General features: G+C 37.6%; 1 protein-coding gene across 1 annotated transcript; it reads left to right on the forward strand.

The window, feature by feature from the left end:
- The first annotated feature begins 3,751 nt into the window (after positions 1-3,751).
- On the forward strand, positions 3,752-11,910 carry LOC104239291 (uncharacterized protein At2g33490). Its single transcript, XM_009793895.2, has 10 exons — positions 3,752-4,027; positions 5,491-5,563; positions 7,164-7,238; positions 7,899-7,960; positions 8,042-8,110; positions 8,626-8,654; positions 8,734-8,941; positions 9,058-9,318; positions 10,075-10,128; positions 10,376-11,910. Exons 1-10 carry the CDS (start codon positions 3,923-3,925, stop codon positions 11,339-11,341), a joined length of 1,902 nt encoding a protein of 633 aa, XP_009792197.1. The 5' UTR covers positions 3,752-3,922; the 3' UTR covers positions 11,342-11,910.
- The last annotated feature ends 1,718 nt before the right edge of the window (positions 11,911-13,628 follow it).

Here is a 13,628-nt window from a genome sequence, read left to right on the forward strand (position 1 = left end):
TCCCCGCAGGGCTTTAGAACTGGTTTCCTCCGAACCACCTACCAAATGCGTCTTAGCTCGAGGAATATTTTGGCCATCACCCGGTTCGGGGACATTATTCAATACCTCTTCGGTGGCCTCTTTAGCCCGAGGTTGGACAACGACGGCACCAAGCTCCAACTTGGGAGCCACCGTCTCTGCGGTATAAGGGTCGATCAGGTTTTTCTTCCCTCGGATGCTATCGAGACATCATTTTTCCCCTCGCCTTCAGCTCGGGGACTCCCCGCTACTTCTGGAGTTAAGGCTGTTGGGTCAGCTTTAAGTTCTTCCACTTTGGTCTTCTTGGATTCCAAAGGCTCATTCGACGATTCGCTTTGTCTTTTCTTCCCTTCGTCGGGTTTCGAGGTATTCGTTTCACCAAGCGGAGTTTCCCTCATCAAGGGGACCTCCCCTAGACTTGCACAAATGCAAAAGGTAAACACAGGGGATAAGAACGCTATCAGCAACAGTTCTATTAAAGGGTACGACTACAGTAGGGGTAAAGGCTCACCGTGGTCCTTGGTTTCCCATAGAGCTTGGGATAGATCACGCCACACACGCTCAACGTATGGGTAAATTGAATCCAGCCGGTCAACCCAGCCCGAGAGGTCTTTAACCACGCCAGGGTAAACTACAATGGCTGCTTCAGTAGAGGAAGTTAGCACATAAGGAGATGCATCTAAAGAGAAGCAAGGGAACGTTAAATAATGTATCTACTTACGTTCCATGTTCCACCTTTCGGGGAACGACATCCTTTCCACCGGAATCAGGTCCAAAGTTCTAACTTGGACAAAACGGCTCATCCATCCTCGGTTCCCAACTTCGTCGGTACAAGCAAAAAGGGCCCTCGAAGCTCGACAGTGGAGCTTAATCAGGCCCCCATGGAAGAAGGTTTTTCGATTTTGAAGTCGGAAGCCGTTGCAAAGGACCCTGGAATACATTCCCCAATACGAGGGGGCAGTGCTGCTTTGCCTATAGACAAAAGTGAGGAAGAGGAGGCTACACTTTCCTAAGGGATAGAGGTGGAAGTTTTTGCCATTCTCAAAAGATTTCAGAGGGGAAAAGAAAATTGCGTTTCAAAAAGAAAACAAAAGGGAGAGGTAGAAAGAACTTTTTTGAGGGCTTGGTGGTGCCGAACAATAAAGAGCGAGAGAAGAAGTATTTATAGAGGCCTAACACACACGTTGGAGCAGGCCAAAGGACAACCAACCACTGTAATCAATTCGAAGGCTTTTAAGGGCTGTGTGTACGCGACCTTTTGGCGCCTCATTTTGTCGTACCAATCATTTGGCAGGGCGTGACTACTATCGTGAAGGAAGTATCGAAGTGGCAGGAATTCGAGATCGTTTCTTATCGTTTTATTCTAAAAAACGCGGGGACTATCTGTATACGGGTGAAATCGGGAGGCCTGATTTCACGATCACTGTGTCTTTCCCTTAGCTTCAAAAAGGACTCGAAGACCCGGGGGCGCAGCTCAAAGTTTCGGCCTCGAGGGTTCTCCACACTCGACCTCGATGCAGCACGAGTCGACGATTATCAAGGGTAAGCGGAAAGTTTCCTAGGCATGTGGTCCGAACTGACATCATCTACAAGAATAGTACCAGTCTGCCCCAGACTGCTAGGTAGCTGTGCCAGCTACTTTACTTTGTTATAAATACATACATACTATTATGGGGTTCCCTCCTCCTATATAAAGGGGACCTTTATTATTTTTTGCACATATAGAAGATATCATTCTTACAACATTGACTATACAAGAACATTCTCTTTGCTCTCTAACACATTCTCTCTTGACCCTTTTATTTACATTTATTGCTAGCATTCATCGTGTTCTATTTATTGTTCTTCTATTGTTGCTCATTATTGGACATAAAGAGCCGCCATCAAATTTATCACAACTGTTAATCCTTCATCGACTGCCCTTAGTCGGGCATCCGACTCGACCTCGAGGCCCCGATTTTCAGCCATTTGGTTTGCTTATTGCACTATCCACGAGCTCTTGTCTTATCTTTCGATCTTTCACTTAGCATCTATTGTCTAAGCAACTAACATATAAATAGATCATGTATTTTTAGAACTACAAAATCAAATCTAATTGTTATTACCATTTTTACGATAAAGAGTGCAGATACAATGTGGCTAAGGGTACAACAAGTTTTCTGTGGACTAGTAGGAAGGTGATAGCTCCACTCGAAGTTAATTGGCAAATGAGAGGATGTGGTGGTTTAATTTGTCTTTACATAATAATGAACTCTGAGCAAATAAATGGAAGAAAAATTCTCAAAGTGAAATCAGGAGAAAAATGTACCGTCAAATCTCTCTTTAACAACTTTATTTGTTCCGAATATTTTTGGATGTTATAGCGAAATACTGTTATAGAGAACATATGTTATAACATAACATGAAAATTCCGGAAAAACTTGACTTTTCTAATAAAATGTTGTTATATAGGGATGCTGTTATAAAGAGGTCTGTAATTGAAAGGTTAATAATGATTAAATAGTAACACTTCCATGCTTTGCTTTTTATTTTATAATAATAGTGAGCGTTATTTCACTGAACATGTATTATAAGACGGATGGAAAGAAATTATTTATTATCGTTTCCTAAAGAATACTTCCTACTCTTTCATCTTAAAAATGAAGTTCAATTTTGTACCGGCAATCTGGAACAATTTGATATAAACTTTAATGAAGTACATTGCAACATTTTTCAAACGCAGTATTTTTCAGGAGATTCAAATTATTGTTATTATAACTTTGAATTTAATAAACGCTTACTTATGGCAACTTAGTTGGATTCCTTGTTAATTCCATCGCACATCTATTAGCCATTGCTTCCCGAATTGTCAACCCCTCTAATTACGTTATCTATAACATGTTCCTTGAATTTATATTTTGTTTCCTCGAAAAAGTTGGACTGGTCAAGACATTACAAAGTTTTTTTTTTTTTTTAAATAAAGAAAAGGAGTAAAAGAAAGACCTTAAAAAGCAAGAAACCAATTGGAAACCAAACTCATTAATGGACCATTGACCATAAAGGGATCAGTCAACCTTCTTGGTTGTTCTCTCTACATAATTAATCATTATACTCTATTCTCTGTGTGTTTTAAATATCAAACACAGAAACCTATTTCTACCATTAGAAAAAGACATACACTGATTTTTCTAAAAGACAGAATTTTGAAGTGAATATTACTTCTCAATTTATGTATGCATTTTCATTTTTAGTCTATCCTAAAAGATATATATATATATATATATATTGAAAATAATGTTACTTTAATTTTTTAATTTACTCTCATTGAAATAATCTATTCACGCTAATACTTATGTTTTGCTTTAGACAATAAATTTCAAGAGTATTCTTATTTTTTACTTTGATTGTACCACATAAAATAGGATTGAGTAAGTAATTATTATAATAATTAAAATAATTCTGATACTTTTTCTATATTTTTATGTCTCAAAAGTCCAAATTTTTTGTTTAGTCAATTATTGTCATATATATATATAATAAAAACGAAGAAAGCATTTTTGGCGGATAAAGTTACCAATACCTACATTAATTAATATAATATGGCAATGTCCAAAAGAATAATTTAATTTGAACATCAATGTTATAAAATATTAAAAATAAAAGGAGGTGATATTCCGATCATATTCAAAATTTTCCAAAACCGCTTTTGACGTAAACCACAAAAACCATATACTTGCAAAAAGAAGTCATTCATTGTTGTTTTTGACCAATTTGTGACACGCTCTATCTCCTTCTCTCTCCCATTTAGTTTTTTTTTTTCATTTTAACAACAATTTCCCAGTATATTATTCAACACGTCTTTCCTTTTTGCATCTTCATGTTTATATTATTTGGTTCCACAACACTTGGTTTTCTCTAAAAAAAAATGAAGACATCGCTGAAGAAATTACGAGGATTGGCTAATCTTCGACATGATAAAAAAGAACGGAGGCTTCGCCAGCCATCTGACGAGCTCGCTTTGGCTGCTCAGGTTTTTTCCCCATTTGTTTCTTTATGTATTTATTTTCCCTGAATTGATTATTGATTTTGGTTAATAAATCCCAGATGCATTGAAAAAAAAGTCAACCCCATTAGTTTTCTTGTTGAATGATGTGGGTTCGAACAGAAATGAATGAATTTGGAGGATTTTTTTTATGATGGTTGTGTCCGAGCAGTTTGAGGATACTTTGACTATTCCGTTGGTACCTGCTATCTGCTATCGAACAAGTATAGGTACCGTGTAACTCTAGCCACCTCAAATATCGAAGATTTATATATAACGGACTCCAACTAGTTTGGAAGTGAGTTGCAGTTGATTAATTGATTGGTTTGTTATGAGAACGTTGATTAATTGATGATGTGCTAAGGTATTTTGTTCTAATGGAGGCATTATTTGGAACACGAACTTCACAATTGAGATTTGGATTTGTGCTATAAGGAAACGTTTGTTTCGAAACGAAGTGCATTCTTCCCATTTACCTAGGTCTTAGTGGAGAGAGTTACCGGGTAGATGGGTACCCATGTTGGTAGAAGCAGTAGGTACCCGTGGATTAGTTAAGGTTTCCTGAGGCTAGCCCTGACACCATTGTTATTAAAAATGTCTGTCGTGACTTTGCTTCTTCATAATATTTTCTGTGAACAAATTGTCATTCTTGTAAGAACATGGGAGACCCTGCTAATATAAAAGAATGTTACCTTTTGTTTGCATTACAATAACAACAAACCCAGTGAATTCCCACAAGTGGGGCCTGGGTAGGATAAAGATGTACGCAGCCTTACCCCTACCTTTGAAGGGCAGAGAAGCTGTTTCCGATAGACCCTCGGCTAAAGAAAGGATGAAAGGAAGTGAAGGCAGTAAGTAGTAACAACAAGAAGATAAAAGGAGAAGACCGAAGCCAAGATAACAATTATACGTTAGGTAGTAATAACAATCTACGAATAAAAAATAACATACTAATACTTTTGCATTAAAATAATTAATTTTGAGCCCCGGTATGTGTTACTAGTCTAGCTTAAAACAAGGTTCTCAGTGCAGTAATCTGAGGGGGTGTAAACTTGGGCATGTGTAGGTCCTATTCTCATAGTGAACCCTCAAGAAGTAATGAATTAATGTTCATCACATGCTGCAATGTTGCGAATTGTTTTAGGCTTTTAGCATACACTATAAGAAAAACATTGTATGTTGTAGTGAATGGTGGGATGTAAGTAAAACCTTCATTCTCTACCACTTGAGGTCTCCTTCAAAATGCCAGCACTGTTTGTAGGTCATTTGACTCGGGAATCAACTATAAATATTTGATGTCGTAACCCCCAGTTCTAATCTTCACTTATTTATCAAAGATCTTCACTTTATTTATCTATAGATGAGACTTGAGAGCTATGAGAAGTATCTTGTCAAATTTTCTGGTTAAATTTATTACAGTTTGGTCTTTAACAGCTGCTTTCTTCTCTTAGGATATGGAAGAAATGAAAGATTGCTACGATAGGTTACTTTCTGCAGCTGCTGCAACTGCAAATGGTGCATATGGTAATTTATCGCCATTTTCTTCCCTCTAGCTTCTGACTAGTGCATGTTATCTTTTGGAGTAACTTTACTATCAGATAGTATCTGAATTATCTTCTTGAAGTAGCTTCAACTTGTAGTACCTTTTTATGAATATTTTCATATTTTTTTTGATAATCGAGAAATCCCCGAAATAGCTAGTTGGCACATAGTCCGAAACTTGGTGGATAATGGGCCCACCCTCTACCCTTCTCCACTTATCTATGATGTTGTTGTCTATGTCAGCGTGCATATTTCCATCATTTGTACATTATCTTTAAACATTGTGGTGGTCATATAACATGACAATGGTCCCTGGCTCCCTGCCCTTCCTTTTTGATAAGAGGCCTTTGAGAATTTCTCCCCTTACGTGATTGATCTATATTATGACTCTTTTAAACTGAATAAAGTTAGTTAATGTTCTTCTTGTTAATAATTATGTTCTCTTTGGTACTTCTCGTAGCTGTTTGGGATAGTTGCACTTTGGGTTCCTCACATTTGACAAATTCCAATTCTGGTCCTTGTGATGTTTGACTAAGCTCAGTTTGTTAATGAATTGACTAGACAAAATTAACATTCAACTGATAGAAATGTATGCTTTTGATCTCACCAATCACGAATTCCCACAAACATGGTGATATTTTAACTGTTAAATCTTGTGACTACCCATGTGTTGGGCTAAGTGGAGTATAAGTATCAATATAACCTACACTTAGCATAACAGGTGTGTTCACTTTAGCTGTTAAAAAGTTTGTTAACTTTGTGAAATCAGGAGAACTAAACAGAAATTTTGGGAATAATTGATGGTCTAGAAGCATACTTATGCCTAACTTTTTTTCACCTCTTTATATGACCTAGATAGAGCCGCTGTAAACATAAAATACTCCAAGCAGAGACGTATGTTTCATTTTGCATCTGCGATAAGTTCAAGCATTTAGCTCCAGGGGAACACATTGGTGACCTCATCTTCCGTTTCGGCGCTCCTTGAAGTGTTATTGCAACTCATTCAGCCGAATTAGAAAAGAGTTATTGGTTAACAAAGTTACTTATAAAAAAAGAAGTTATTAGTTAACACAGGCTTTAATGAATCAAATAAAGAAGCAAGAGAATTACATATAAGAAATTGAAGACTTGAATGGCTAATGAGTTACTGCAAGGAGCCAAGGACGTGCAGGCCCTGAAAAATTATGAAATAACTTAGCAAAGGGAAGCCTAACTAAATGCCGTTTTATCCATCAAACCAATCTAATTTTAATCTTGCTTGGCTGAACTTTTCAAAAAACGGATTATACTTGCAAGCTTGAATGCATATTTTATTCTTTGGGCTGTCAAAAGAAAACAAATTAGCTTAAGAAGCTCAGTTTCTGTGTACTTCCATCAGTTATCACATTAACATTATAATGTGTTTTACACATGGAACTTTACTGGTTTAACGTAATATCCATGTTTATTGTAGCTTAGTGCGCATACAGATGTGTTTATTATTAATTAGCAAGGATTATCCTCGGCTTTCGATTTGTTTCTTACCCGTTGGATTTGGATAACTTTTTGGTTCAATTGTATTTAATTGAGAGTCTATTTTCAGAATTTTCTGAATCATTGCGAGAAATGGGCGATTGTCTTCTTGAGAAAACAGCATTGAATGATGATGAAGAAAGCGGTGAGTATGAAGCATTATTATGTTTATTGATCAATTGTATGACCAACTCGACTAATATTATTTTACAAGCATAACTCAACTAAGTTTTAAGCTGTTATAGAGAGGACATTTTTATTTATTTATGTTATGAATACAATCATTCACATGTGGTTGTAATTCTTTTCCTTAGGCCAAGCACGTTGAACAATTGAAGTATCTCTTTATTACGGATGTTGCTGAAACTTGAACCTAGAGTTGTTGCATGCATCAGTACCATGTTGAATTGTTAAATCGCCTCATCTAAAGCATAAACTATTAGACAGGGGATTCTTACTTATTTGAATCAGATCTACAAAATTAATAAATAGTTATCAAATAAAATACCCCAAAATAAAAGTTCTATGATGTCCGCTCTGTTGAAGGTCCTCATTGCATGATAGCTGATCTTGTTAGTTGCCAAATCAAAAGAAATAGATTTTGTTAATTGTGGTTTCTTTTGTTCTTAAATCATAATGTGCACATCTTTGGATTGTTAGAACTCATTATACTGTTACTTTAGTCTTTATACTGCCTTGCTAAGAGATCAGCTGCAATTCTCCTTAACACCTCCCCCCCCTCCCCTCCTTCTTTTTTCTATTTTCAATTTGGATTGTTAAAATTGAGCTTGTTTCATATGAACAGGTAAGGTATTGCTAATGCTGGGTAAAATGCAGTTTCAGCTTCAGAGACTTGTAGATAACTATGTGAGTGCTTAATTTGAATTGATTTTTTTTAAAGTTCTTGAAAGTACCCTATTTTGATGAGTATTTCTGTTCTCTTATCAGCGATCACATATTATCAGGACAATCGCAGTCCCCTCAGAATCCCTTCTCAACGAACTGCGCATAGTTGAGGTTAGTCATCTGGATAAAGCAACTCTAGCTATGGGCTACACCTGCAGATTGTGTTATTGACTGACAATGTATTATTCTTCTTATGCTTCTATCTGCATTTTTCTAGAGCTTCAGTGTTCTCTTAGAAAAGGAAAAAGTTTATGGTGCTTTGTTTTTAGTTTGCCGCACCTCCCCATTGTCTTGGTACTTTTGCTTGTCTGACCTCGGGTACCTGTTTTATGGAAATTTTATTTTACTAGATGAAAACAAAGTGCAAAACTCTTGCTACTTATACAGACTTCTACCCTGAATACATGCTTTCTGCAATATGAAGACTAGGGAGTCTGATGATTACCAAAATTCACAAGGATAAATTATCATTTTGTCTTCCCTTTGATGGTAGATAGTAACTACTGGGACTAGGCTTTCACAATTAGAAACATAATTTATCTGTTGAATAGATATTGTTGCATTTTTCTTATGCTTAAAAGTCTTCCGAACTTTGACTGTTGATGTTTTTTCCCCTCTTTGTGAAGGAGATGAAGCTGCAATGTGATAACAAGAGGTAAAACTAGATCACTTTTAATCTTATGTTTAGCTTTTCCCTTTGTGAGAGTGTCTTCTCACTCTCTCTTCTTCTTCAGAGAAGTTTATGAGCAGATGGTGCAAAAATACAGAGATAAAGGCAGGATAAAAGGCGCTAAAGGAGAATGTATTTCATCTCACCAGCTGCAAGCAGCTTATGAAGAATATGATGAGGGGGCCACTGTTTTTGTATTCCGTATGAAGTCCCTCAAGCAAGGACAATCCCGCAGCCTTTTAACACAGGCAGCTCGACACCATGCTGCTCAGGTTCTTTTTTCCTTTGGTGTTAATGAAATCCCTTGAGTTTCATAGTGAATCAAAGCATATGCTTGCCCCTTATTTAGGGTGGTTGTTCATGAGCTTTGGCTTGTTTGTTTAATCAGTTGTCTTTCTTCAAGAAAGCCGTCAAGTCTCTTGAGGAGATTGAGCCACATGTCAAATTGGTGACGGAACTGCATCATATTGATTATCACTTCCATGGGCTTGAAGAAGATGATGGAGATGATGCTGGCAATGATGATGATGATGATGAAAATGATTACGACGATGACTCTGATGACGGATCTGAGTCACTTGATGATGGTGAACTGAGTTTTGACTATGGACAGAATGACCAGGTTAATCCATCAACCCATTCAATGGAGGTATGTTTTTGTCCTTTTTTGGAATTGATGTGGAACTTCATGAAATTGTTCTCTTTATTTTAATAGTGGTAGTTATGAACTGTGGATGATCTGTGTACATGTCTCTCGGAGAGGGGGAGAAAATTGATTATACCCTTGCAGGTGAGTGATCATATTAATTGCCGTATCAGTAATTTTAAGATACATAGGAGGAAGAAATCTTGTTGGTTTCTGTCTGGATAGATTACCCCCATTACATTTTGTTAAACCTAATTTGAATTTTGATCTTCAATAACATTCCATTTGACTGTAAACTTTTAAAGGGTTTTCAAATAATATTTTAGTTCAAGAAATTAGTGTTCTGTAGTGATATTGATGCAGTATTGCATTTTTTAATAAATAAGTAAAATTCCTAGAGTAGATTATACATTTTTTGGAATGGGAGGTTGGAAACTACCAATAATCATTCGTCATGTAGAATATTTGATTCTTGTTGCTAGCTCTCAATCATATCTTGAAATCAATTTGTGGAGAGCCTCTTTTATGCACATTACTCGTATCAATTGAAGCCATACCAGGATTAAACCTCAGACACTGGTGTTGATGCGATGAATAAAGACTATTCTTCATTCTGTACAGTAGTTCATTGTTTGTATCATCTGCTTGTATACTATCCTCGTTGAATCATTTATTTTACATTTAGTTACTATAATGATACATGCACCGTGCAATACTTTCAATGATGAAGTGGTTGTTGACAACATGACGTTTATGCAGTTGGATAAGGTGGAGGTTACAGTTCCTGAAGCTGCTACAAAGGGTGCATCAAAGGTACTATACTTTATCTTCACTGACCTCCTTTATGAGATCATATCCTTTCTTGGAGCTCTGCATCGATCTATTCTCTTTCATCTTATCAAAAAATGAATTGGGGCCTTCATCTTTTTAGATAAAAACAAATGACGAATTCTGTCTTTCTCAGTTTAATTTATTATGGTTTCTCCTCTCGTATGAGATTGCTGAAGCCAACCTGTCACTTTCTGGAGATTAATAATATTTCTTCTATGGGTTTCTATAGGAAAATCTCAATAAGAGTCATGGTGGAAACTCTTTTTCCTTCTTCAGGGATGTTAACAGCACCAAGTCAGCACCACTTTTGTCTGGGAGGAAACAAGATCCTGCTGAGGGGGGTGCCACACGAATGACTTCGTCACTCTCAAACAAGTTTCAACCATATGTTTTACCCACACCAGTTGAGGCAAAAACTACAGATTCAGTAAAATCATATAGCGTACACCCTCAAACAAGGCGAACTGGCCAGACTGCTAGTGTACTTCACTCATGGCATTCGTCCCCTTTGGATCAGTTCAAACATGAAAAGCTTGTGGGATATGAGAAGTTATCTGGACCTATCACCTTGAATACACAATCAGTTCTCACAGAGAGCAACAATTATGCAAAATCTGGTCCGCTGCCCCCTCCACTGTCAGAAGGCCTCTCATCTTTGCAGCATGATTGGTCCAATGCTAAAAAGGTCAAGAGACAAGCTTTTTCTGGTCCTTTGACCGCGAAGCCGTGGCCAAAGAAGCCTGTTGTTTCTGCTGGTAGTCCAATTGCTTCAACTGGATACCCTCAGCATTTTTCTCTGCCTTTCTTGCATACTTCAACGCCTGAACCTTCATCGGCCCCTAAATTATCTTCACGTACTTCTCCTCCTCTCATGTCATCACCTAAAATAAGTGAGTTACATGAACTACCTAGACCACCAGCTAATTTAGCCTCCAAAAGACCCCCACGTCAGATTGCTCATTCAGGACCTTTGGTGTCAAAAGTCCAGGAGCTTTCTTCCACAAATAAAGCAGCAGTGTCTTCAGCTGCTTCTACACTACCAACACCTCCAGCTCTTCCTCGTAGTTACTCCATACCATCTAGGGGCCAGATAGAAACAGCTTTCCATGTTTCTAAGCCACTGGAAGATATGGCTTCACCTCCTTTAACGCCAATAGCCTTCGGGAACATCCAGCATTCTCCCCCTGCTTCATAGCCTCCAAACTAGCTAGTCAAATGGAAGGTGTAACTACGCGAGCTGCCAGTAATTTTCTGACTTTCCAGAGGAGCTTAATTGTTCTATCAGTGCAACTCAGATAGGGTGAAAGGCAACATTTTGCTAGGGTATCCTAATGTACAGCAATTGAGTCTTCTGTTGCTTCTGATGTATGATGGCATTTTTGTATTCGCCGTAAGTATATCTATTTTGCTTTTCTCATTAGATGCAGGCTTCTTCACCTTGTAACTATTTAAAGCTTCTATAAGACCACAACAAGTGGCTTAGATAGTTCTATATTAAAATCTTTCTGTAAATATCCCAAAAGTAACCTATCCGTAGGGAGAAAGGAGTACAAAATTGTGGAGAATATCAAAGTCCATGGAAAGCATGCATTTTCGTTTACTTCTTGGTAGTTGGTAGTTAGCGGATAATTACAGTTAAATTGACATATGCTAATAACTTTGTGAGAGAAGTAGAACATGTAGAACTCACTTTTTATGGAGCTTAATGTAACACAAGTGAGCTGTTCTAGCATATTGAAATTTAATAGATTGATTTGATGCTCACTTCAGAAGGAAGATGCTGATATAAAATTATGCATCAATGAGATAGTTGTAGATTCACACTGTTGTTATAAGTTTCTGTATTTATAATGAGATTTGGTAATTCCCTAACATCTAGAAGTTTGAGGAAGTAGTTCTATTTCGTTGCATGTGTTGAAAGTACAAATTGTGCAGCTTGAAGTACAAGATGTGCTTGTACAGCTGAAGATATTTTAGGGGGGGTGTTACTAAATGAATTACTTGGTTAGAAGTTAGTTACAGATTAGTTAGGAGAAAAATCTTAGTCAGTAGTATAAATGGCTCAATTAGATTGCTTGGGTTAGTGAAATTTGCAATACAGAAACAAATTTCTTCTCTGAATATCTCACAGCTCTCTCTGATGTCTGCATCTTGATTCTTCATTCTAGATTTGAACAGCGTGTTTGTTTGCCATACAACACTGTAACCTGATCTCAAGTCTGTAGGCTAATGTGAATGCTTGAAAAGAGAACACACACACACACAGAATATGAGCTTGTTTGTTTTGATCATATCTTTTTTTGGGTGTTTGCTCTACGATGGTATTGGATCATTTTTGTATGAATGAGACATCCTTTGTTTCTGCTTGTTTATTGTAAGACTTGAAGCTCATTGAAGAAGGAATATTTCGGAGTTTCTATACTATAATGGAAGTTTAAAACCATAGGAACTAGCAGTTTTTATTTTATTTTTTCTGCAACAGTGTCAGAATCGCACTTATATTACCAAAACATTAAGCGCTTAACTTACAAAACTCAGTGATGATTTTAATTTTAAAACAAAGTACATAAAGAACAAGTAATGAGTGAACCTGAGGAAAATAGAAGAAGTCCAACATTGGGCTATACTCGGTGGATGCACTATCCACTTGCAGTCAGGGGCGGATCTACGTAGAGAAGAGGGGGTGTCACGCTGTTAGCCCCTTGACAAAGTTCCACGGCAGGTGTGGGTTGTGACAAGGATTTTTATGATGGCTTGGTAAACAATCTGAAAAATGGGGCAACATAATGATAGGCAGCTCGGCATGACGGACTATGCGGGGTTGACAAACGCACCTTAAACGGAGGCAAGACGCATTTCACTTGGACGTGCAGGTTGGCATAACAATGATAAGGCAAAACCATGTCAAAGCAGGGGCAAAGACATGGCAATACAAGGCAAGGCAATGCGGGACAAGCAATGACAATTGATGCGGGCAGATTTGATCAAGCTGAGGGCGGCTTTGTCACGACCCAAACCTATGGGCCGCAACGGGCCCCGGTACCCTACTTAACCGAGTACCAACATAACATATCTTTCTTATTGTACTTTCATTGGCAAATGGGCCAAACGGGTCGTCATGGGCTAGCCAGAATAAACATTGGGGAATACTTAATATAGGACGAACCAACCTGATATAAAAACTTATACATGTGACGTACGGGCCTATAAGGCCAACATGATTATTTGTAAACTCAAAACATAGGCCGGTGTCACGACTCAAACCAATAGGCCCGACGGGCACCCGGTACCTTACTCAACCGAGTACCTACATAACGCATCTTTCATATCATTCTATCATAAGTAAATGAACCGGAGTAAAGCATGAGGGAATAAAAACTTATACATATGAAGTACGTGCCAATAAGGCCGGCATGACTTTTTTTGTATACTCGAAACATAGGCCGACAAGGCGATACAACTATCCGTATACCTGACATCTG

Source organism: Nicotiana sylvestris, chromosome 11 (assembly GCF_000393655.2).
Source record: "Nicotiana sylvestris chromosome 11, ASM39365v2, whole genome shotgun sequence".
In the NCBI taxonomy this organism is placed as follows: Eukaryota; Viridiplantae; Streptophyta; class Magnoliopsida; order Solanales; family Solanaceae; genus Nicotiana; species Nicotiana sylvestris.